The sequence below is a fragment of the Melospiza melodia genome, chromosome 1 (genome assembly GCF_035770615.1).
Source record: "Melospiza melodia melodia isolate bMelMel2 chromosome 1, bMelMel2.pri, whole genome shotgun sequence".
Taxonomy (NCBI): domain Eukaryota; kingdom Metazoa; phylum Chordata; class Aves; order Passeriformes; family Passerellidae; genus Melospiza; species Melospiza melodia.
In genome coordinates this window covers 109,542,598-109,568,783 of record NC_086194.1, presented here as the reverse complement: position 1 = coordinate 109,568,783, position 26,186 = coordinate 109,542,598, and the positions used below count along the sequence as shown (strand labels likewise).

Genomic DNA, 26,186 nt, shown 5'->3' with positions numbered 1-26,186 from the left:
CGTCCTTGTGTTCCAATTTATGTTGCTGATCCTTGGGAATAGACCAGTGTTTTAAAAGTGAAGAAAGACAGAAGCTAGCAACAAGACTTAACAGGCTTTCCATGTTGAAATTCTGGCTGGAGAGATACATGAAGCTGAAAAATTGGTTGAAATTGAAGGAAATACAACAGCATTGTTTACAGAGTGTAGTGATTGCTGTAAGCCTATGAACTATGTATCCCAGGTTGGTTGGATGATACTAAATGACAGCTAATAATGTCATAAGACAAAGGCTGTCTTATTTTTGCTTACAGACAGGTACAATGCATGTTTATTCTTTTGGATGAGAAAAGTTGCTGTTAGCCCCCTGACAGAAGGAGACTTCTGGTGGTACAAGGCTTGGCTCCTTGCTCCTGCGCTTTTGTTTGACCAGGTGGAAGAGCGCTACCAGAGGTACACACACACAAGGAAGGGCAGCCAGCAGCACACAAATGGCCTGTACCCAAGGTGGATAAACTTTCTCCTCTTTCATGGGGAAGCCTTCCTGTGGAGATAAAAAAGCAAGCAAAAGAAATAATTCGTAGGTACACTTAGATTTTGCTATGATTTCTATTTTTATTTTCTTACGCTATCTTAGTAAGGATAGCAAGTTTTACTCTGTCTACAGTAGCAGTCAGTGGCTGTGCCCTCTGCAAACCCTTCTTGTGGGTCTAGAGTCAGCTGTAAATGTTTTACACTTTCAAAGATGTATAGCTGGAATTGCAACACATTCCTAAGTATGTGGGGATTGCCCAGGGGTTATCAGATCTTCACCCTCTCTTGATTAAATTATGTTCGTTCTTGTTGTACTCAAAGCTTAACTGGTTTCAGCAATTACTGAGTATGTTCTTTGTCAAATAGGGAAGTTGTATATCAGAGATTTTGAGGGAATGATGATAGAGCAATTCCTGCAAGTCTGTGGCTATGAGTTTTATTTGGGAAGATGGATACTTGATGGCATTTGAGGGAGACACTGCTGCTGTGTAATCCTCATATAGTTTAGGAACAGAATCAGTCTTCAAACCCCCACACAAGGATGTACTTGAGAGGGGTCAAAGAAACTGCAGTTGATGTGAGACAGTAGCATCCAGATGAAATGTTCTCAGCATGCACATGTCTTTTTGCTGAATTAACCAACACTGTACTCAGACCACTGCCTCCCTGTCTGCCTGTCTAAAGTACATGATCCTACATCCACCAGGGCCCCAGTGATGCTTGTAGCTCTCACTGAGAAATGCCTTCATCCCTGACATCTGTTATGCAGCTCTAAAGCTCTGCTCAGGCATTTGTTCTACCTCTGAACGCCCTGTGGGTATTGAATGTCTGTGACATGTTCACTTCAACACTTCTGAGCATTACACACATCCATAAGAAATATGGAACATGGGATAAGCAGGACACCTCAAGAGGAGACAGGTTTTAGTATGTGTAACCGCTTTGCACACTTGAGCCTTCTCATTCTGAGCACTCTGTTACTTCAAGCTATTTTCAATGGGTAAGCAGTAGATAACGATAATATTAAAGGATCTTGTAAAGGAGGAAAATAGATAATTCTTCCTTTAAGTGCTGAAAATATTTGAGCACATACATATTTAGGATTCCAGGCTGTGTAGCTTGGTGGCTTCTGCATCTGAAGAGTAACAAAGGCCATGAAGACAATTAGCAGGAGCAGAGGGCTAATAAACCTCCATGTGATCTGCCAGAAGAGACTGAGTTTTCTTCCGGTCATCCATTCCACATCTTCACTGAACCTTGTAAAAGAGGGCATGTTTATGATGATGTCAGAGCTAGAGTGGTAACAGTTTCCCTGTTTTATAGCTTCCTGTAAGTTGGAAACACAGAGCACAGCACTGTAAATCTTTTCTATTCCACACCATTCTTTAATAACACACTGCTTGCTTGAGTAAATAATCATATCATCCAAGTAGGTCTTTACTGAGCCATACCAGAGATGGATGACCAGTTTACATTGTCAGTTAATTACCTGAGCATCTAGTGTAAGGTTTCTAAGCTTAAATAAATGATGATAATATTGCAGCAGTTCTGTAAACTATTCAGATATTTAACATAAAAAGACAAAATTGCCAAGGGAACAAACAGCATGCTAGGAAAATGTCTCAGTTACCAGCACCAAATCAAATTGGGTCAGGGTCAAGGTTACTGCAACCTGAGCTGCATTTATGTCTTAGAAGAAAAAATTCCATCTCTTTCCAACATACCTTTTAATTTTATAGATGTACACAACTCCAATCACTTCAAAAAAAGCGATGACTAGAAGAGGCACTGAAGCTGCATATCTGTCAAAAATGTCAATCCAGTAACTCCCTGAACCCAGTGTAAAACACAGAGCAATGAGGAAGCTAATTAGACATATTATACCTGAAGAAAAAAAGATATCTTTGTTACTGGAATACTGATCGTGGTAGGTTTATTTTTGTTCTAAATTGCTTTGTTCTTTTTCAAATAATTTTTATTCTCTCCCTCTCTGTGAAGTTACAACAAGCTCTTTTCTTCTTAGGAGAGCTAATACCACTTCCCAAACTCAATTTTCCCCTGTGTGTTGGCCCAGGGCACCACTATTGAAGGAGGAATGCATTCATGTGACTCAGAGCATACTTCAGTCGTTCATGCTTCTTCCATCAGACAGCCTGGGCTGTGCTGTGAGCCAGTGTTAATTTTTGACTGCTGTGGTGAGTTTCAGGTGCCCATTTCCATGCAGACATAGGGTTAAACTGCAGGCAGGTGCCACCTTGGAATTGCAAGGGCCCCCTGGATTTCTGTCCCTATTTCCTCAAAGAGCCCAGAGCTACAAATGTGTGTGTCCCTTATGTTCCAGCCTGTGTCATTTGGGTTTCAGCACACTTCTGTACAACCAGTTCCCCTTTAGTCAAGATTTAGATTTGGGGTAATTGAGAGAACAAGTGGGAAGGAAAGGAGCGAATAAAGGTATTGCTGGGCATAGACATTGGCTGCAACTCAGTTTGTACCTCTTTCTAATGTGTTGCTAATTGCTTCTAACTCTGAGATGGCCTTTGGTTCAATTCTGTAAAATGTTGGCTCCAGACTTTTTTAAAATGTTTTAAAGTTCACAATTGGAAAATCAGTTTTAAAGTAATACTTTTAACTCATCAAGTTGGGAATAAATGTTTTTACATGAAAAATTTTAAAATTAGGGATACAATTTTGATACCATAGGAAGACTCTACAAAAGGCATAACAGCAATATTTCCCATAAGAATTTAAAAGGGCACATTGCAGTAATATTAGTCGCAATTGTCATAGATATTTCTGGACCAATTTCATAGTAGGATCTCTCAGACTCTCATTGAGTCTGGTTCTTATGGAGCAGGTTTTGTTCAATAACTATGGCTGGTTGAAAAGATTCCAATTTTGGTGCAGAACAGAATCACACACCTTCATTCCTCATTTTTCAAGTGGTAATTTTCTACTCTGACATGTTCACAGTAAATGTGAATGTGTAGCAGCATAAACCTGGGTGAAATAGGTGTGAATGACCTCTCTTACAGTGGTAAGTTCAAGTGCAGGTAGTTATGGCAAACTAGCTGATGTCACTGGGTGCCTTAAAGTGATTTGTATCAGTGCCAAAGGCTTAAGGGAGAAGGCAAGGCTCTTCCTGATGACAGCAACAGCTCAGAGTGGACTGGACTCCAGGAATAGCAATTTAACAAGCTTTCTCAGACTGGAACAGCTTAATTTGCAAACTAATTAAAAACCAGCCAAGGCACTATAATATTGTCAGCTGACAGCTTCTGCCATAACTGCTACCTCATCTCTCTGCTTATCTTCTGCAAACACAATCCACTGCCCTTACTTACACTGTGACATTCAGCTAAATTAATGCTAAAAAATATTAATTCCTCTGTGATATTAATTAAGCAGTTAATAGTTTGTGCATCTATAAGGAAGTCACCTTCTTTGAACAAAGCAAATACCTTACCAGATAATAGCTCTTTAGGTGCTGATTTAGGTAGAATTTGAAGCTCTAGAAGAGGAGTGAAGACACCCTCAATGTTTCCAAACATGGAAGAAAGGCCCAAGCTGAACAACATGATGAAAAACAGGATGGCCCAGGCTTGGGAGCCTGGCATGAGGATGATAGCTTGAGTGAAAACAATGAAAGCCAAGCCAGTTCCTGAGACACTCTGCAGCATTCACAAACAGATAAAAACACACATTACAATGTCATTTCTCATGCATAAAGTAACTAACACAGTGCTCTCCTTTTCTGGAGTCAAGGTTGCTGGTCACCCTGTGCCCTCTGTGGCAGCCAGCAGTTGAGAAAATGGGCAGTAGACAGTTTAATTTTAAGTATTCTAAGGATATCTAGACAATCACAGAGCAGAATTTTAGCCTGCACAGAGAGATGGGTTCAGAGTAAAGTAGACTGGAGAGCTGTAATTGTAATAGAAATTGTTTTGCTAATACCATCCTAAATGTGCTTTTAAAAAATCTATGATGTAGTAGCTTCTGGGAAAAAAAGAGGTGTAAATAAGAATATGATTATCTCTCTTAACACCAAGAGAATTTGTGAATCATTGGTCACAAAATCCCCTATACTGGCCAAGGCAGAAAAGACTAATAGGGAAAAAACCAATTTCAACCAAATTTCTTTTGGTGTAGTCTCCCAAGGACAAGGATGTTGAAATCTAAGCATTGAAAAATGCTAATGTTGCTATAATTTGGAAGTAAAATATTTCAAAATATAAATCAGAAATGGATGCCATCAGAAGAAGTGAGACAAAAGAAGCTGACTAGTACCAGGGCTGGAATGTTGTCCTGTGATTTCTCCATCATGTGAGTAAAATAGCCTACTTTACCATTACTGTATGTTAGGGCTGTCATGCATTAGCACACACTGACTGTGCCAAACAGCATCCCTGGAGCAAGTGCCATGAGGTAGGACAAGAAAACAGACAAGAAACATCTGTGTTTAGTGGTAGGGGAAATGTTACAGGAAGTTTGGAAAATAAGGAGAGGCTCATGACGTACTTTGGTGGTGAACAGTGTACATTGTAAGGGATTTTTTGATACTTTCCTAAATACAGATTTAGAAAATTCCCATTCAGCATCCTTTTTCTATAATCTTTCGTCTAGTTGTGTGTTCCCCCATTATGCTTATTTCTGCAAACCGAACAAGGACTGAATCTACTGTCCATGGTAGGCTTCTGGTAGGAGCACACTGGAAGATCAGTTTTGTGGTAATAATGTGTAGTTTTGTTTGCCATAACAGACAGGCATACGTTCAGACTATCCTACAGCAGTATTGTTATTTCAAATGTTGAAGGATTGATTTGTTGCATGATTATGTGTAATATATCATTGCAGGTAGAACAGAGTACATGTACTTATAAGAAAAAGGAAGATACCAATCCTGCTACATAACTTTGTTTAAGGATTAGCTGTTGAAAGCAGTTATGGTACCTGATCAAGAAATTCTTGAAGATCACAGCTTTTCAGTTTGAGTCCAGCAATCTTTTCTGGATATGATGAATTCAAAAAACTAATCCAGGATGTATAGTTCTGTCGCATGATGCTTTCTTCTGGAAGATCAAATTCATTGATGATATGGATAATGTTCCTGCCAGAGAAGCCAACATATTTAAACTTTAGTTTAAAAGTTTGCAGATGATGTGGCTGGAAATGCTATGGTGTGTATTCAGGATCTACTTCAAAGTTGTGTTTGCTTTCTGTGCTGCTATTTACAATATAAAGGAAAATATTAATTGACAGCTTATATATAAAATAGTAGAAAATACTCAGACTATTTAACATTGTCTCAGACAGAAACTCTGAGTACTTTATGCAGATTCAGTCTCTAAAAGATTTTTATCAGGTCTCCAGGCCATTTCTACTACTTGTGTTTAATAAGTTAATGAAATAAATTTCTAGTGAAACAGAAAAAGGAGGGGATTTTTACTACTTCTAATGCTATCCTGAGAGTAAGGTGCAAACCTTGATGCACTACTTGAAATGGGTTGTTCTGCAATTTTTCTTTATTCTTACAAATTATCATCCTTGACTCAGTCCCATAGTACTTTATATTTTTACATTAAACTTCTCCATACAGATGCTCTTCCTTTGTAATGAAAATAAATTCTCTAAATACATGTCTTTCAAATAACACATTATCACATTATCTATTTAGGCACTGAAACCACAGTATAACTTTGGGAACACAGCTTTCTCACCTGTCCAAGCAGTCCCAGTAGGCTGTGGTTGCTTTAAACCCCAAAACAGAAAAGACTGGGATGGAAGCGTAGAGGGATGTCATGCTGTTCACAATTGCTACTGTCACAGCATCCTTTTCACAGTCATTTCTAGAGATAGCATTCAAATAAGTTAAATGATTAGGCAGGTTTTCTTATCTGTGATGCAGTTATTTCTGCAAACTTTTTTTAAAATTTCTTCTCTTCCTCCCTCCCCTTCCCCCTTCTGTTAGAAATTCTAGTGGAGAAAAAATAAATCTAGTTAGAAAAAAATAAATCTAGTTAGAAAATCTGTCTTTTAGAAAGACAGATACTTTTCTAAAGATCCATTAGGAAAATTAAGAAAAATATTTTTAAAATTTAAGAAATTGCACAAAATGCAGCAAGAATTCAGCCAGCTAATAAAGGTTGTGGTTCTACTCACTTTTCTGGATTGTAGCTCGCAAATGCAATAAGCCCTCCAAAAGCCAAAGAGAGAGAGAAGAAAATCTGTGTAGCTGCATCAAGCCATACACGGGGATTTTTCAAAGTGTTCAGCTGAAATAATTGGAAGAAATAAACGTATTAGGCTTACATTAAAATTTCTTTTTCTCTTGCAGTTCTCATAGCTCACCTGTTCTTTCAATTCTGGAATTTTGAGCTGTGTTGCCATCTAAATACTATGAAAATGGGAATAGGTACTAAACAGGTCAGTAAAACAGGTGTTTTTAAGAGTATCATGGAGGCTATTTAAATGTGTGCAAGAATTGTAGAATCTTTTTTATTGTACACTTTGTCTATCTGATGAATATGTGGTTCTAAGTGATAAACACTAGGAACACAATAGAGAAAATACATTTTTCCTCAATTGCTCTCTTTTTTTTTTTAAATTCACGTACTTAAACTGCAGTTAAAGAATATTGTCTTCCTAAAACTCTATATACAAATACTAAACCTTCACTGTTTTAAGACAAAGTGATTCTTTAGCTTCCCACATTTGCTGAAAAACTAATTTAATAGAAGTGACTAAAAGCACAAGCAGGCAAGAAGAGAACAGTTATTAAGAGTAGCATCTGCTGTTCAAAGTGCTGTGAAAACAGCAATAAAGATAGAAGGTCAGCATAGGTAATACAAGAAAAAAGGAGAAACCAACAATGAAATTTGTATTTTTTTGTAAGGGCAGTATGATACAGGAAGGTAAATTAAAAAGCAATGATTGGTGAATTACAGAGAACATTAAGCAGTTTTAAATAGCTTCACTAAGGAGTTTTGATGTTGAAATCTTTATAAAAGAAAGAGATAGAACATGAGTAATGCACAAAATGTAAATGTGATCCATGACTATTACTTTCTTGCAGAAACTACAAAGTGGTGTGTTATACCCTAGTATGTGAATTGCTTTCTGATCCTTGATCATTATCAAGGACAGGGAATAGAAGAATGTTTTGCTGAGAATGTTTTAAAAGCCAGATAGCTCAAAAGTAATGCTGAGGCTGTAGACTATTTCACTTTGTTTTACAACAGTCTGAGTTAAATCTTCATCCCAGTCATGCAGGACAACTTGTGTGTTTTGTGTCCGTGTGCCTGTGCTTGTGATCCAAGCCCATGACTGGGAACATATGTAGGAGTGAGAGGTAAGTATGCCAAAAGACCCTCAACCCAACCCTTTTGGGTTTCTCTGAAGCTGGCCTGAGCTTGAGGAGCAAGAACAATGGGTCCACCTCGGTGTGGATGGATCCAGGCAATGCCATTACTGCAGGTGCTCTTTCCTCAGGGAGCCCAGTGCTTTGACCACTGTGTCACCTCTTGTACAACACAACACAGCAAGCAGATTCATGGAACCATTGCTGGCTGAAGTGATTCAGCAAAGGCAAACCCTTCTGGAGGTTTATTTTGAAAGATCACAGTCAAGCCCTCAAAGGCCAGAGTGCTCACTGCAGTGCAGAAACTTGGCACTCACGTGGCTCTGTGGCCTTCACACTTTGATTAAGTGCTGCCAAGTCAGTTGATGCTGACAAATGCGACTCCTAAAAGTCTGGCTTTCTCACTGGGAACTTTGGCAAATGAGTCTGGAGGTAGTTTAGACTGGTACTAGGTGCAGTGCATTTATTGACTCCAAAAGATACTGATCAACCCCAAACTTGAAAAGATAACAGGCAGGCATGGCAATGTCATTATCTGGTCTTCAGCAAATTGTTGAAAATGTTACTTTAAATTTATATGGCATACAGGTTTTATAAGCATATGTTCAGAAGAAAAAAATGTGCTGATGCCAGAAACATGTGGATGAAGATGTACGATCAGTGTTAATGAATAGTCCCCAGTTCATTCCCTGTAAGGAGGAAAGTAAATATAATTGCTCTCTCAAGAGTGGTAGCATGTTTGGATTTTTGAATATATGAAACACAGACAGAAACAGAATTAAAAATTACTGGGGTCCTTGTGATGTGTAATTTTGCTGTAAAAACAGCTATTGGTTTTGTGAATAGAGGATCTGGGGGCCTGTGCTGCCTTTTTTTTTTTTCCTTTTTTTTTTTTTTTTCCTTTTTTTTGTAAAATAGCTGCTGAGTTCTAGGCACAGGCAACAGTTGCCCAACCAAGTTCTTGGAATTGTTCATTGCTAGAGAACCTCCAAATATTTACAATCTCTGAAATTCTTTCAAATGTGAGACTGGAGAAGGAGACATTTGTATTCCTTAGGTGACACAGGTGTCCCCTGAAGCTGAACCATGCAGACTCTTGCTGATGCTTGATGTAATCTTGTTTCCTTGTTTCTGCTGCCTCTGGTTATTTATTTTGCAAAATCCTTTCCAAAAGTCTGTTCCAGCTCCTGTGTGGCTTCATTGTTGTACATTTTCTGCTTTCCCCTCAGGTGTCACTTCAGGATACTTTTTTGTTTTCTTGGCAGCTTCATTTTCCAAGTAACCAAGAATTTTGAGAAGGTGAATGAATCATCAGACTTCTCTATATCTGAAAGTCAATGAAAAGAAGTATTCATTATTTATTCTGAAATTTAAGGTGCAAAGTGTGTCAGATGACAAAAGCTGATTATGAATTTTTGCATGAAAATAAAAACACAGCCTCACATAATTAAAATCCATATGCATGCTTTTATTATTTGTGGTACTTATTAACAAGAGCTAAAATTCAAACTTGGAAAGTGAATAAACTTTTAAAAATTGTGGTTTAGAAAATAAATTAAATTCAGTTAGGTGATTATGATGTGGAAACTAGGTAAGATGGGACTTTTTGTGCTAGGTGTTACTTTCACAGACTTTCACAAACAACAGTGAGGTGTCACAGTTATGAGATAATGGATGTAGCAGCTGTTACAGAGAAACTACAATTTCTGCTGCACTGCAGAGTTGGAAAGAAGTTGGAAAATATTGCCTCCAATCAGGGAAGAATGTCAAGAAGGTTGGTTTTATGTATTTTAAAAGTAAGCAAAACAGACAGTAGGTGATTTACTTCTTTAATTTGCTAAAACTTTTTCTGCAAAAAGACGGGAAAAGAAGAAGAAAAAAGCACACATTTGAGAAATATGCTTTACAATTTTGTAAACTGATGGGGTCTGGGTGGGCCAAGTAAATCTCTGCCTAACAGCCCTCCTGTACAACTCACTTTGAGGCATCCCCTGTGGAGAAGTGTGAAAGAAAAACCAGTGTTTGCTCATGGGGAGGGTGGGAATAGCCTAGCAGCAAAGGCAGTACTGGTACTGCAGTTGTGGGGTAAGGGGATGAAGAGAGAAGGGCAGTATTGAAGCTGTGTGCTTACTGTGCTTTTGAAGTCCTCAAAGTGCCACAACCCTGTGTAGCAATTGGAAGGTTGGTTTAACAAAGCCATCTGTCTTACACTAACTTTCTGTGCAATGGCAACACCGATAGCAGGTATCACTTACCAGCCTGTTCCATCAGCTTTTCCACATTTGTAGGTAAGCACATCACTAAAACCATCTTCAGATGACTTTTCAAGGATGTCCTCAGGATCTGCATCCTCAAACCAGCAAACCATCAGCTGCAGGCTCTCTGCAGGTGGATTTTCATTCTGACTTCTGTTGCCAGTGTACAAATCCATCCGGCTCTTTTACGATGATCTGCTCCTCCTCAGCACTGCAATACCTCCAGGCTTTGTGAGTACACACAAATCTAGCTTCCTGAATTCAGTTCAGGATCATTGCAAACTAAATTCCAAAAATGCCTGAGCTGTTCCAGAGAAACCTGACAGCCTAGCTGAGACCAACTGATGGCAGGCCGAGGCGTGTTTTGTTTGTGTTGTCAAAGCTGCTTTCTTCCCTAAGACATTGCACCAACCTCTTATAATCCTGTCTGGCCCTTCAAAAATGTAAGTGAATATCCTAATCTGTAAAAACCAAGCTTGTCCTTGAGCTCTGGCAGCATTTAGATGGGTGTCTGTGCCACTGGGCTTGTAGAAAGAGGGATAAAACAGTCTCATCTGAGCTTTCTCTTGCTCTTGTCCCTTTCCAGCATGGCATGTAAAGTATCTCTGAACATCTTGGCTTATGTTTTCTTTAATATCTGTGTTCTTGTTGTAGGAAAGGAAAGGAAAGGAAAAATCCAGTGCTCCAGTGTTTGAAGCACTTCTGTGGCTGTGGAAGCAGCAGATGCTTGAGAATGTGTCTGTGAGTGCTGCTGTTCCTCCTCTACACCCACCACTTCAGGGAGCTTTTTAGCCATGAAGGCAGAGTTGTAGGAGCCTCTAGTGGGTAGCGACCACTTAGTAGGACAGTTTGACTTTGCATTTGGGAATGCTGCCAAGGACAGTGTAGGAAAGGTGCTTCTGAAATGGGCAGCATGTGGAGGGATCTGGAACTCCTGTCCATATGAGAAGTTAAGAAAAATGGGAGAGGGGCTGTTGTCCAGCAATTCTGTCTTTTAGGAAGAGATATGGGGGAAGGGAGAAATACTATGAAGAAGCAGGGGCAGGGGAAAATTACTTTAAACCTTCAAAAAAACCATCACTTTACAGTGTAAATTCTCAGTTGTTGTCTTTGTGAATTCTTAAAAGATTAAAGCTGTGTAAATTCTGTAGCAGTGGCAGGGAAACTCCATCTTCCTCATGTACTTGTGAAGTACATCAGTTTCACTTACACAGTAAAGACTGAGGCACCCATTACATTCTTAAACTTAATTTTCCAGTATTTTCTGATAGGCTTACTACTGAACTGTTAAATTCTTTGCTGCTTATTTTCTTGTGAAAATATATTAAAATAATTAAGTCACTTCATTTCAGAAAAAGAGCTTAGCTGAGCTCTTTGATAGACATCTAAACCAGGAGTTGTTGGCAGATGGTATGAAATCTGAGGAGGAGTAAAAGGAAAATTGATACTTACTTTAGGGGTGAAGAGGTAAATCAGACCTTCAGTGGCTCCTGGTAGAGTGAGTCCTTGAATAAGGAATATAGTCAGGACCAGATATGGAAATATTGCTGTGACATAAATTGCCTAAAGTAAGGAGGTCAGAAGACAGAGAGTTACTGGCAGTTAATTCAGTCAATTCTATTTAAATTATTGCAACATTTAATAAATAATAATATTAGATCAGACAGCTACAGATGAATACAGCCATCTTTCAAATAAGCAGGGTGTACTTTTGTAGAATATATTTGTAACAAAATGGCTCTTAAAACTGTGTGAGGGAAGGCTGGTAGGGCAGAAGTGTTTGCAATGGAAAAAGAGAGAAGCATCATTTTAAGCCACTTGTACTGCTGTTCTCAATTTGTTGGACAGGGAGCATACTGAATGGTGCCAGTGTGGTAAATGGGGTAAATGGGATTTTCCTTATGGTAAAACCTCGGTGTCTGGAGGGCAGGATTTCAAACTGCAGCATAATCACTTCTCTACCCTTTCCATACCTTCCCTGTGGTTTCAATTCCTCGGATGGTGCAGAGATAGACAATTGCCCAGCAAGCTGCTAAGCACAAAATAAGCCACCACTGGAACGTGCCACTCTCAGCAATATCAGGTGTTATGTTCAAAGTTTTCCTGTACCAGAAATAATTTACTGCAGTGCTTTCATAACATTCTTCATTAAACCCTGGAAAAAAAAAAAAAAAGTGGCTAGTGTCAGAATAAATTGTGGGCTGCAAAATCTAATACAGAGATGGACTTTCTGCACTTCTGTAATGTGCAGCAGGACAAACTCTCACAGCAGGCTGAGACTGACACTTATGTGAGACACTCACCAGAGCACCACCAGCATTTTACACAGGGGATAACTTCCTGATTAGAAGCAGTGTTGTACTCAGTGCAAGGTAAAATCTAAACTAATTGTAGTGAAAACAATGAATTTTTCTAGCTGTATAGCTACAAACTGGTGGAGCCATAGCAAACTTCAGGCACCTGAGAACACATCTAAGTCGAGGCTCCCCTGGCTATATCATGGTCCTATGGTGGGGAAAGACCCAGGCATTGACCTCTTTGGTTTGAGTTTCCAGGACTTCTGTGAACAGCAGCTTCAGGCATCTGCATGCAGGGGAGTGGGCATTCCCCAGCCAGGCTCCGTCCCTGAAGAAAAGGGAACTGGCAACGTTGTGTATACCACAACCTTTGATGTCTATTTGTCTTCCTACTCTAGCCAGCCCTAAGGCCTCCAAAAGAAAGTTTAATTCCGCTTTGTTTTGTCTTTTTTCTTAGTCTTTTACTCAGGTGGTATTTCTTGCTGTGCCCTAGAACTTGTTCTCTCTCATGCTCTGAGAAAAAACAGAAGCTGAAAAATAGTTTTAAAAACCTGAGAGCATTCTTCCTTATTCTGCTTGTGTACACTGTCTCTCTTTAGTCTTAGTAAAGGTTTGGTAATGGATAACAGGACTTGCTCTTTATTTTGTTTCCCATTTTAAAGTCAAGCAAAAGGACTCATGGACTTTCTGGCTATTGTTGTTCCTATGAGGATGATGAGTTTGGGTAAGCTAGCATGACTCTTGTATCTTTTTAACAGCAATTCAAACCAGGACTTTTTCATAATTCAGGGCAAAATAAAGTGTGATTTCTTGATTAGCCCAGAGTCTGATGTTTTGCTAGCAGTGCTCATGGAGGTGTACTTACCTGTTCTGTTTTCATTTAGAGGACAAACACTCCAAGGAAGAGGTTCTTGGAAGGAGTTTATGAAATACCACATCACCCAAGTCAAAACAGTGTTGTAGAATAAGCTCACCAGAATCGACACCATCCATGAACCAACTCCTACAGAAAGCACAAGATCTCACTTCAGAAAAGTTTTGGAAAAAGTTATCAGTCAGTCACTGCACTAGCTGTTTGAAGCTCTCATTTCCTAGTTTTTCAAGATTTTCTTCTCCATCCCCCTGACCCCATCCTGAGATTTTCCAATGAAAGATGGGCATTGTGTGTCCTCAGTAGCCAAACACTGGTGCACAATCCCCCAGATCACCAGCCCTGCTCCAGGAATTCTGAGACTCTCTACTTACATAGAAGGTTAGGGTTGAAATCTTTGCTCTAGTATGTAGTCCATTGTTTTCTACAATACTGGACAACTGTAATTGCAGAGAGCAAAAGAGACCAAAGTTCTATAGTGTGCTGTAGCTGCATGAGACTCTTGTCCCAAATCATGCACAGGTGCCCTAAATTGGGCACTTTTTTACTCCTGTGATGAGGAGGGGAGAATATCAACACCACAGTTTCTGCTTGCTTGCATTTTTGCAAGGGAGTATGAACACGCCTGTTTGTAGGAGATGGGTTTAGCTGGAAGCACCACCTGCAGCTTGGTATTTCTTTCTTGTTGCCCTCTGGCCTTTAGATGACTCCTCTTATGCTCCCCTTCTCCTCCCACACAGCCCCACAGGCAGGGCCATCAGTGCCAAGCCCATTTCAGGCACCTGCTTAAAGCAGGTCATGATCCAGCAGAGCTGGCTGAAGCATGCAGGAGTTTCCCCTTGCCCTGCAGGCACAAGGGTGTTATCTCAATTACCCAGGAGAGTCAATGCCTTAACCTCCTTCTGGTGGCTATTCTGGATCACTTTTTGCAGCCTAACAGTGGTGGACACAGGGCACCAGATGTGTTTTTTCAGATATTAAATAAGTAGAAAAGAGCTGGCAGTAGAGGACTGCACGCCAGTCTGATGCGCTGTGCTGTGTGGATTGTCCCTCATGTCCAGCTGTGTTGATAAAGTCCTTTCAGCAACCCCACCCTCTTGTGGAGGGAAACCTTCCCATGTGCTTTGGACTCATTAGGAGGTACCAGGATCCTTGATTTCCTGTCTTTCTGTCCTTCCTCAAGTCTGCTATTTATGGACAGAGAAGACTGGATCCCTGAGAGGCTGTGAGGGAGGAACAAGAAGCACTGTGGGCAGGCAGCTCTTGTTGAGCACCAAGGTATGGTTGGAATGGGGCAGTGTTGAGGAACAGAGCCCATTTCATTATGCTCCCCACAGAAAAGGTTATTAGGTTTGCATTTGAGGTTCTTCAAATGATCCTGAAATGTGCCTGGAGTAATGTCCGGTGAGAGCAATACACAATTACAGAATCACAGAAGGGTTTGAGTTGGAAGGGACATTAAAGATTATTTAGTGCCACCCCCTTGGCATGGATGGGGACATTTCAACTATACCAGGTTGCTCAGAACCCCATCCAACATGGCCTTGAATGTTTCTAGGGAAACCACCCCTAAATATCTCACCACCCTCATTACAAAATATTCCTTTTTAATCCTAACACTCATTTCTTTTTATATCCTAAAACACATCAGGCACAGGTCTGTGGGAAGTGAGTGCTGGGTAGGAGCTGTCTGCAGTTCCTTGAGCTGGGACTGAAGGGACGTACCAATGCCTCCAAGGTAAGGAGAGATGGTGTTCCAGGCTCCAATGCTGCCTTTCCTCAGGCACTGCCCAAGGGCCAGCTCGAGGTGTAGCAGTGGGATTCCTTCAAAGACAAGAGCGATGAAGTATGGGATCAGGAAAGCCCCTGAAAAGACATTTAAGTGTGATTAAGCCACATGATTTTTCTGCATCTCACTGAAATTACTGGTTTATAATTAATCTGCTTTATCAGCCTAACAAAGTCCTTGTAGGATGTGTTGAGAGAGGGATCATTGCTAGGGACACCTACAAGTAACATCTGTTGCTGGTAACTTTGGTAGTGAAGATGGAGGAGGAGGCACTGGGATGCTTAGTGCTGCAGGACACTTCCCTCAGGCATTGCTACAGCCCATTATAGGTAATCTCACTATTTCATCAATTTCCCTTTCTTTTAAGCATCTTTTGTCCTCCTCATAAAGCACAGGGGTTTGCCTGTCCCCTATTCCATCTGTTTTCCCTTCAGTGCATTACCTTGTTTCATTTCTAAAGGTTCTCAGGCCTGTGCTCCTCCATCCTACTCTGGAAAAGCAGGATTATGTGCTGTATACCCCCCAGAGACCATGGTATTTTATTGCATGAAGCTCTGCTCAGACATCAGAGCCTCTAGCTCATGAAAAACTGGAAGCAAGGCTGAAGTTGTTGTCTGAGACATTTGAGCCATGAAACTTCATTTCTTCCCAGTTTGTGTCGTTTACATTTGTCTGTTTTCCTCCAAACATCTCCCTTGGGCCGGAAGCAGTGTGTCCTGTTGGTTGCCTGTGGGCAGGGACCAGTCCTACCAACAGCCTGGCTGATTCCTGCTAGACTGTGTGCAATGCCTCTCTTCCCCCACCTTCCCCCACAAAGAACACACATTTGGGTCTCCCTTCTTTTGCACAGATGCTGTTTTCATGAGACAAGAAGTTTCTTCAGTGTGTTTGTACCACCTGCCCAAATGTCCAGTTAAATTGAAATGGTGGAATAGATTGAAGTTAATTGCCATGAGCAACAGCCACTGTGACCACAAAGTCTCTTTTCTCCAGGGAGACAAAGACAGAAATTCTGCCTCAGCCACCTCCCCATCCTCCTTCAAATGTGAACAGATTCTCTGTTCCTCATAGCTTTGTCAATAAACCTGTACCTTGTTCTATAATTTCTGATTTGCCTCCAGACCTCATATCTAGGTCTGCTCAGCTCTGCCCTTCCAGCTCAGGAAACTTTCTTTATGCTCTGTCTTCGGCCCTGAGAGAGTGGTGGGGGAATGCACAAGGATTTCTGGTCTCCACCTGGAATGGCGCCTAGGTTCTGCAATCAGTGGCTATTTAGAAAGGCTGGGCAGATAAAATCTAATCTCTTGAGTTAGTGTTGTATTGCAATAACTTTGCTACCTCTTGTTACATGCTGCAATAAATCCATACATCACCCAGAGAAGGTGTGTTGTTGTATGGTTTAGCCTTTTATCAAGTTATGCATAGAAACAAAAATCACAAAGCTCTTCTCAGCAAAGAACTGTTCATAAACTGCCAAACTTGGAAATAAATGTCTCACCTTAAGGTCTCTATTCTTGAAATGCTTTTAACTGGGAAGCAAATTTGAAAAACAAATCTCACAGTTAATTCCCAGTATGTTGAATCCTCAGTTTGAGGTCCCTTCAAGAAGAACCCAGTAACCTCTTGCCATGCTTGGTCCTGTGGTCTGTTTCAAACCTGCTGCAGTATCCCTCTCCACAGCACATCTGAGGGTGCCAGCCCAGCCCTTCTGGCAGTCTCATGCCTTGGACTGTCTCCTGAGAAGAGCAAACTATTGAGGCAAGTGACCAGAGCACTGCAGTATGGAGTGCTCTACTTCTTCATCCATCTGCCTGGTTCTCCACCAGCTCTGGGAGCAGCTGCAATCCGTGCTGCAATCCCTGCTGAGCCCTCGCTGGCAGAGCGCTCCATAAGAGACCAGCCTATCTGCCATATCATATCTCCTGGGAAATAACTGGGTAATAATTAGTGCAAACTGTTATCTCTCTCCCCTTTTCTGTTTGCTAGTTGAACCACTGGCAGCAGACCGTGTTTAGACATTCTGCTGATAAAAGCATGTTTACTTTGTGCTGGCTTGTGTGTATCTTCAAGCATATTTACAGAATGGCAAAACATCATGTCACACTTGGAAAAAAATACTGGTTTTCCATGAGAATTATATGAAATAATCTGCTATCTGCAGATATGAAAATATGGCAAAGGAATGGTTTAAAAATAAATAGTTTATGAATCTAACCTTTCTCAAACCTAATTCAAGTAAAAGGCTTGTAGTGTAAAGTAAGTTTTTAGTTATTCATTCCTTTGCATTACAATATTTTTAGTCAAAAAGGAAAGAGAAAAAGAACAGTCTGCTGAAGCACTTGAAGCTTACTCTTCCACAATAAAATCCCCCACCTCTAGAAAAACATGGAGAAACATTAACAGTAAGCTATCAGATACAGAATAGTGAGTAAGAACCCTCAAGCAATCTATAGTTGAGGGCTCTGATTAATAGATAGAGGAGGATGTGCCAGAAGGTAAAAAATAACTACCCATTTTAAAAAATGCCACAAGAAATCTCATCATGAAGAAAGCAAGCAGAAAATCCAAGAAGCAGAGAACCTAAGACACAGCAGGTATCACAAATTAGAGCATTCAAACATAAGCACAGCAAAACCTCAGCAGAACCCATGTGATGTTAAGCCCAAGCACAGCAGAACTCTGTAGATTTCCATGTAGGCTTCCATGGCGGATGGGAAAAGGAAACTATAGCAGAAAATATCATAAAGCACAAGCAACAAATTATCTTGTATCTGTACATTGTACCTACGAAAAAAAAAAAAAGAGAGTTTAGGGGGTTTTTTTCTTCTGGAAAAGTGAAAAAAGAAAATTATATAGTGGTGAAGCATTTTAAAATACTTTAAAAGCCTGGAGAAATGCCCATAAAAATAAAAAGTATTGCCAAAGCATGATATAGTTGCATCCCTGGGGTGTGACTTAGGAAAATTTTAGTTTACAACATTCCTTCTGTCAGAAAGACACTGAAGATTCATAAAGCACTGATCCTGCAAGTAGAAACATGTGGTACTAAAAGAAGGTTGAGGGAAAAAACCCAAAACTTGCAAGAGTCAAAAGTTATTTTGGAAGGAATCCTGCACAAGGATAACACAAGCCATGGAACAATCCCCTGCACATGAGAAGGCACAGAAGGCTACAAAAGCTTTTTCAAATCAAGCTATCAAAAACTGCAAATACTGCACTACTGGTAAGCTGGGGTCATTTACAAGAGAGTCCCAAGTGTTGGGGTGCACCAGTGTGTAACAAGATTGCTGAAGGACCATTGGGCTGGGGACAGCTCCACAGCCACAGCAGTAGGAAAGGAAGGAGCAGGTGCACTCAGATCCACAGAGGGTTTTCAAACCTGACCCCTCGATGGCAGTGCACAGGCAAGTCAGGTCAGGACAGCAACTGCCCGACCATATCCAGCAAAATGACACTTGAAGGGCACAACCTTTGTTGTGTCACCTGCACGTGACAGTCTGGGGGAAAGTGCATGAGCCTCTGGGCAGCCTGGGGAGAGCTGCCAGTGCTCCACGGGACAGAGAGACCAGGAGGCTCCGGAAGGAGTGCAGTCTAAAGCTGGCTCTCAGCAACCAGCAAAGCAGAGTGAAACAACCAAATTGGGCTTGTCACTTGGAAACAGAGGCCAGCAGATTTGGCTGGTGGAAATGTAAAGCAGTTTGAAGTATCAGCTGGGCAACCTCCAAATCTACGTGTACTAAGACCTGCAGAAATTGATGTGCCTTAGTGAGAAGCAGAGAAAAAGACCAGTAGGTGTGCTTGATATTGGGATACTACAGCTTCCTAAATGGTGGAGAAATACTGATCAAAAATCAGGAAGGACTGATCCATGATTCAGTCTTGCATCTTACCAGTGCCTGTGAATCAGCTAGCAGAAGAAAAGCAAGTGACTTGAAATGATGATTCAAAGACAGAACAACATTTGAAGTACCAGAACATGAATAATGCCTTTCCTTCAGACAGAGCTTTGGGAGTAAAAAAAAGAAATAGAATAAAAACTCAAATGACCTGGAAAGTGGCAAAACAGTAGTTTTGAAGGAAATGCATCTGTAGGGTCTGAAAAATTCAGAAAGCACATCTCAATGTGATAAAATGCAGCAAGCATTCGGAGATCCACTTCATTAGTTCTGTTGGTACATAGGAGGAACGGGGATGGGTGCACTTTTCCAAAAGACTAAGAATTTAATGGCAAGATAGCTGAGATAATTTATGCAATTTTATGCAATAGGTGGGAGCTACTTGTTCAGATACAGATACAAAGATATTAGCTATTCAAAGGGGATTTTCAGACCTGTCCCATTCTCTCCATGGCACTTCAGTGGCTAAGCAGTGTGGTATAGTCAACACAGCAAGGAATTTACATCAAGACATCAGATAGGAAAAAAAGGAACTTAATCACACTCAGCCCTCTCTCTAGAAAATAGCACTCCATGACCTCTTTTATGTTTTCTCACATGCCTCAATCCAGATGAAAAGTATGAGTTACTTTAAACATTGTATTTGTACAGCACACTTATGATGGCACTGATAGAGCCTTGCAGGCCACATTACACACCTTACTGACTGAAACTTGGCAGAGTTGGATTTCCCACATAAATGACTGTATCCCCTTGAGAGACAGTGAGGGAGCCAAAGCCATGTCCAGAAAACCAAAGGGACAGTCAATGGCCATTTCAAATGAAGATGGGTAACACTCACAGAAAACTCTTAAACTTGGCGAACTCCCCTGTGAAATGTGAAGGATGCAAGCAGGCAGCTTTCAAATACGAGCATGCACCAACCTGAGATATAAAGGACAATCAGATATAATAAATTATGAAATAATTGACTCCACATGTCACAGCTTTTCACCAAGGGTTTAGGCAGGATATAGCAATAGACCGGAAAATGAAGTTTTAGCTGTAATCCAATTTTTCTGTCAGACAGTGAATAGTTCTGCTCTTCCCAACATACTGGGTTTGTTTGGGCTGGTTTTGGGTTTTGCTTTTTTTTTTTTTCTCCCCAGTATTTTTCAGTTATACAATTTGTTCCTCCTAGGTTTTGTTTTCTTTTTGAGGACACAGTGAACCAGGCATATCACAACACGTTGTAGTTCAAATTTGAGCAAAAGGTCAAGTAGGCCATGGGTTAAGAAAGTCTGTAAATGGTTGTCCCAGAAGCAAACAGTTCTCCCCTTGTAGCATGACTGTAGTGTGTAGCAGTGTGGGGTTTAGATATGGTTGCTGCTACCTATAGTAGTGTTTATGTGTATTTCTTTTCCTAGAAAATAAATTTTCTAGGAAAAGAAATACACATAATTTTATATTAGAGATATTTTCAGTATTTTTATAGGCCCAGGCTCTATACACATTTTTAGTACCCATGGGTTAAGCAAGCATATATACATATATATATATATATATATATATATATATATATATACACACTACCTATAATCCAAAGTAAACCACTGCAATTAGTTCCAGCTAGAATTGAATTGGGTTCTTTAAATGTGCTCAGATGGCTCCCTGTGTAAACATATGGATGTATGACTTGTTAGTGTCTCAGTTTTAAGTGACAAACTCTGTACTGGGCTGTTTAGAGAATTCTTTCCAATCCCAGTTGCCTGGGAACGTTTGTGTTTGTCTCTACCAACTGTGGCAAACAACCTTCATACCCATTAGTCATGAAAAGTAAATAGCTAACTTAACTCAGGCAATAAACCCAAATAATCAGTAACGGCAGCAGGTGATAAATGTCAGCAGAACTGATATTATATTAGATCTGAGTTACTGAGTAACACTAATGTGCAATGAATCAGGGCCAGAGGTCTGACGGGAACAGCTGACATGAGACAAATGTACAAGCACTTGTTTTCATCTCTTGTTTTTGCAAAGATGCAGAAACAATGATATCATCTGAACCAGCTGTAAAACTACCCCAGAAGCCATCCAGCCTTCAAGCATGTCTGTGCCATATCCATACCTGGCTTCTCCATGCTTGTGATTATGGCTGCATGCAGAAAGCCATGGCACCTCTCAGGGCTCCCAGTTAAACACAGTGCTGCTGGTCTCTCCCATGTGCACATCTTCACAGGCACACACGCAGGATTTATGCTCCAGTACCCCTGAAAATCTGTTGGGCTTTTGCACCTGAGTTGTTTGCTTTCAAAAATGCAAACCCAAGCCACGTCACTGCTTTAAATTAACAGAAGAAAAATGCAGCTACCTTACACACAGATGTAAATGCAGGAGCTCTGTCTTCTCAGTGATCTTCATAACTCACTCAACTTTTCCAATGCCAGCTTTCTATGACAGATTATTCACAAACCTCACAGCATTCTGTTACAGAGTCCATCCTGCTATTGAGCTCTTTGAGCCCTTTGTTGAAGGGGCCAATAATGACCAAACACTGGCTGTCCATCCATACATTGACCTTAATTCACCACTGTCTTGTGCCACTCTTGGTGGTGATGCAAAGTGGCTGTTTGCCATTAGTGAGTCTGGTGGCTGTTTTAAGCTGGTTTCTCACTGGCAGCATTACTACTCAGGGAGCAAAGGAGCAACTCAGCCCTTGCCCCTGCAGCATTTCTCTGGTTTTTACTCTCTTTAAACCTGCTCTACCCCCTGTCTTTTTTGTCCCTACAAGTTCCTGTGGGAAATAGTGGAGTTCTGGAGCTGGATGCACAAGCAAGCAGACTTTCTGAGCACTGCTAAGTCCATTAGACAGATGAGCTCCTTGCAGTCAGACTCATGCTTCTCCTGGGGCAGTGAGGACAGGGATGGAGGGGAGGATGGAGGGGAGAGATCAAACCTCAGGGGCAGATGAGCACTGCTATCTTCTGAAGTGAGGCTGGGATCTGAAACACCACTGGCCACAGCTGGCCACGGGTAAACAACAATTGGCGCTTTATAGGAAAGTGTGAGAGCCTTTTTATGGGCAGTAGAACAATATTTCATCTCAATCTCAACCTTACACAAATTTTGTGCAGCCTCTTGCAGCTGGTGGCTCCAGAAGCTGCTCTGTGCAATGAAATGTGTGGAGGAGCTGCATCTTGCTATCATCCTGCCTGGGATTTTCAAACTTTCCACTGAGCACTTTGTGTTAATCATTCACTACATTATAAAAACATCACATTATGTTTGCTTTATTATGTTGTTTGTTAATCCTGAATGCTTTTCCCTTTGCTTTCCAAGATAGAAAGATCACCTGGGATGCTGCAGAGGATTTGACCTACGGCTCCTGCTCCATAAGAATATTTTCCTTGCAGGTCTCATGCCATATCTGCTAGGGGATGTCTCTCTAAAGATGTTAATCATGTCTCATTAATGCCAGTATCATTAACTGAATTGACAGGTTTTCCCCCAATAATTTCCATGGACAAATACAGAGAAACAGTGTGTACTCCTGACTTTCTAGCCACCCAGTGATGGTACTTTTCTGCAGGAGTTTCACATTTTAAAAATAAATCATAGAAACCATCTCGTGTCCTGGGAGGAATCTTACCTACTGCTTCTTGTCTTATCTCCATTTGTGTAACTCTCAGCTGTTGCATATTCAGCCTTAAAAAGCTCCTTGCCACCAAAATAATTTCCATTTTCTTGTTTATAGGCCATGAAAAACATACTCTTTAATTTTCAGTTTCATTACCTAAATAGATTGAATTCTTAAGCTGTTTGTGTCACAGAAGTTTTCTAACCCTTGCATAATTGCTGGGACTTTTCTTTATTTTGTCTTTAAAAATTTTGTCTAATTTTTAAAGTTGACTTTAAAAAGTGGACTTTTAGAACAAGCCAGAGACTCAGAAGTTGTCTAACCACGGGCAGCAATATCTCTGCCTACTTCCAAGTGTTCTGCTTACATCTGCCAAGGTTCTTTCTCTTGATACAACCTGCTATAGCTCATTCATTGAGCTACTTACAAAGTCCCTATCTAAGTGGCTACTTCTCCCTGAAACACCTTCCTTTACAGGCTACATCTATTCTTGGTTCCTTTGTTGATTGAAATAGAAGTAGTTCATCAATACAGACACCTCAGTAAAACAAACTTGGTTGTGATAAAATTTTCTTAATGTTTCTTAACATTTCTTAAATGTTACTTAACATTTTTTCCAGGTGTGAATTTTTGGTTTCTCTAATTAATTGAAAGATAACAAATAATACTGGGCTGAAACAATTTACTCACTCTTATTTAGACAGCTTACTGTGGCAGATTTCAAAAGCTTCTGTGAATGGTGAGTTACCAAGCGCTCTTTTCAGATCCATTTATATTTACCAAATTGCTTCCAAAGCAATTCCTTGTGGAACTGGTGCCCAGGCACAGGCTTAGGCAGCTGTCCATGACACCTGGCAGGCTCCTGTTGCTGCTCCATCAGCTGAGCATTTTAAACAACCTCACAGACAGCCAAAAGCACAATTTAGTTTTGTGCAGGGACAATTCCAGAGGATGAGGTAGCTCCTAAGAGCACGGGTGGGGAATGGCTCCCTCACCATCCCAAAGGGAAGTCCAGTGGCCATTTGTCTAGGGGCCAGTTCCCTCAGGCCTCCCAAGGACTTCTCATTTCTCCTTAAGGTAGCCAGCTGCAGATTCAGTTTCCTGCTTCCATTGGGACCTCAATAGCAGTATAAAAACTTACACGTAGATTTGTTCTATCATCAGTCAGGTCAGCATCAATCTGGTCTTCCTAATCGAACGTATCATTTTATAATTAAATATATTTCTATGGAAAGAGCTAATTAACTGGTGCAAGACATTAATGACAATCAGTATTTTTTAAAAAGAGATATAACTGATATAAAGTATGTAATATCCACGCCCATCAGAGGATTAGTATAGCTGCATGAGAATTGCAGTGCAGTATTTTGGCGAAGTCCCGTTCCACTCTTACCGCCTCCGTGTATCTGACACAAGTATGGAAAGCGCCACACGTTCCCCAGGCCAACGGCAAATCCGATACAGCTCAAAATGTACTGGAATTTATTGTCCCACTTGGGTCTGCCATCTTCTTTGGGGGTTTCAGGTGTTGCTGATAAATCCTGTGGCATTATAATGAAATATCTGTGGCTTCTCAGCCCCTTTCCCTAAAAATGGGAAGATGCTTCAAAACCTGTCTCTCCCACAGGTTTTATGCAGGGTGACAGAAGGATCTTGGAAGAAAGGTGGAGCTTTCTTTTCATCTGATGCAAGGTGCTGTGTCATTGCCAAGGATGCAGTTTAAAGACAAAACCAGGAATTATTGCTATATAGGGAGTTACCACTCTTGCCTTTTTTGCAGCTCCTTCTATAGTTAGACAGCTTGGGAATATGTTGTTAATGGGTAACTCAGGATCAAACAGGTTTTTATTTTCTGTTCTCCTTATTTTCTGTTCTCTGTCAGAGAAGTGTGACACTGAATATAATTAAAAAAAAACTTTTGCAGCGAACTAATTAAAATTGCAAAATACCTGTAAAAATCTGTGAATAAAACATTGGCATTTCCTGTCTTAGTTTATTAATAGAAGTAAATAAATGAACTCATCTTTTCCAAATACAAAAATTCAATTATAAAAAAGAAAAAACAAGAAAAATTAGATGTTGTGTGTTCAGACATTAGAATTTGGTCCATTTCCACAATAGTTGCTAGAAGTTAATCACTTCCCACCTGTCAATGAATCCCCAGTGACTATTTTTATTATTCATTAAATAGTTACTGATGAATGCAAGAGCCCAATGCTTTCCTTCAATTGAAAATATGTGAGAATATTTTTCTGTTTTCTTTCAGTCATACCAGGGTTTTGCTGGTGTGCATGCCAAATCAGTTCACACTAAACAGAGCAGCCAGTCAGCTTGCTTGCCCTCAGTAAATCAACAAACAGTTTATGCCTGGATTCCCCTCTCCAAATGGGAAGAGTTTCTAAGTAAAGGTGAATTGTTTTCCCCAAAAATTCCCCTGCTCTGCTGCTAAGCACACAAATGGGATCAGGTTGCAGATCATCCAGCCAGAAGCCAGTTTGAGATCAAGGCTGCATGATTCTCCCTGGGCTGTCACAGGTCATCTGCTTACACGCCTGCAAATATCCCGGCTCACAGATAGAGCAACTCAACTTCCCAGTGTCTTGTCCAGGGCTGTCTCAGAGCTGCAGTTTCCTGCTTCCTGCTTCCATTTGGTACCTCAGTAGCAGTAAAAACTTCTGGACACGCAGGGTGGTTTGGCAGCCCTTGCACAATGTCAATGGTCCCAGGGCACACACCACCATCACTCCTTTCCCTGCTGCTCTTCTGATCAGGAGATGCCTTGGGCTGGGCTTGGGCCCTTCCAGCAACACCCCAAATTCCACACCTGGCACCACAGCCAGCCACCTCACACATGGTGTTACTCGTTCTGACAAAAAGTGTTCCTCCCATTAATGAGTCACATCTTCAAATAGTTTCAATAGTTACTTACATTAATGTAATTTTTTAAAAAAATGAAAATTAAATGTAAATTAATTTAATCATTCAGATTCTGTGGCATGGGTTGCCCAGAGAAGCTGTGGATGCCCCATCCCTGCACGTCTTCATGTCCAGGCTGGATAGGCTTGGAGAAACCTGGCCAAGTGGAAGGTGTCCCTGCCCATGGCAGGGGGGGTTGGAATTGGATAATCTTCAAGGAATTTTCCAACCCAAACCATTGATTCTATGATTCCATGAAGTACACATGCAATGTGTACTTTACTCTCAATTTTCAATGCAATGCACTTTACTCTCAATTTAGAGGAGGTAGACTGCCCTAAAGATACATTCTTGAGTTAATATACCCTAAGTGTACCTATTCCTTTTAATAGAGTACATTGATTACAACCAGTATGAGGATCTAAACTGGATCCATTCTGGTTTCAAAAGGTGTGTGTAGGAACTGCTGCAATGTTATACAAGTGTATGACTGTCCATGTACACAGACAGTTGGATGGAGAGGATCCCCCATCCAGAGGGGACATGGACACTGCTCCAGGCACTCTGCCTGCGTGCTCTAACAGTGCCCCTTTCCTCTCTGGTGGCCACATGAGGAATGGGATCCCTCACTGAGCTCCACTGGGTCACATGGAAGGAAGTTAAAAAATTCAAATAGTTG

At 40.8% G+C, this 26,186-nt stretch overlaps 1 protein-coding gene across 2 annotated transcripts; it reads right to left on the bottom strand.

Annotated features, from left to right (window-relative positions):
• Nucleotides 1-82: 82 nt before the first annotated feature.
• On the bottom strand, nt 83-24,354 carry LOC134422260 (sodium-dependent neutral amino acid transporter B(0)AT3-like). 2 transcript variants are annotated; one of them, XM_063164254.1, is made up of 12 exons: nt 23,985-24,353; nt 15,016-15,156; nt 13,285-13,422; nt 12,096-12,277; nt 11,575-11,685; nt 6,670-6,782; nt 6,228-6,356; nt 5,461-5,617; nt 3,977-4,181; nt 2,238-2,397; nt 1,607-1,769; nt 83-523 (listed from the first exon to the last, which is right to left on the bottom strand). In XM_063164254.1, exons 1-12 carry the CDS (start codon nt 24,139-24,141, stop codon nt 311-313), a joined length of 1,869 nt encoding a protein of 622 aa, XP_063020324.1. In that variant the 5' UTR covers nt 24,142-24,353; the 3' UTR covers nt 83-310. The 2 variants fall into 2 exon arrangements, with proteins under 2 accessions (XP_063020324.1, XP_063020328.1); XM_063164258.1 differs by lacking the exon at nt 83-523 and having other exon boundaries at nt 1,718-1,840; nt 23,985-24,354.
• Nucleotides 24,355-26,186: the final 1,832 nt, after the last annotated feature.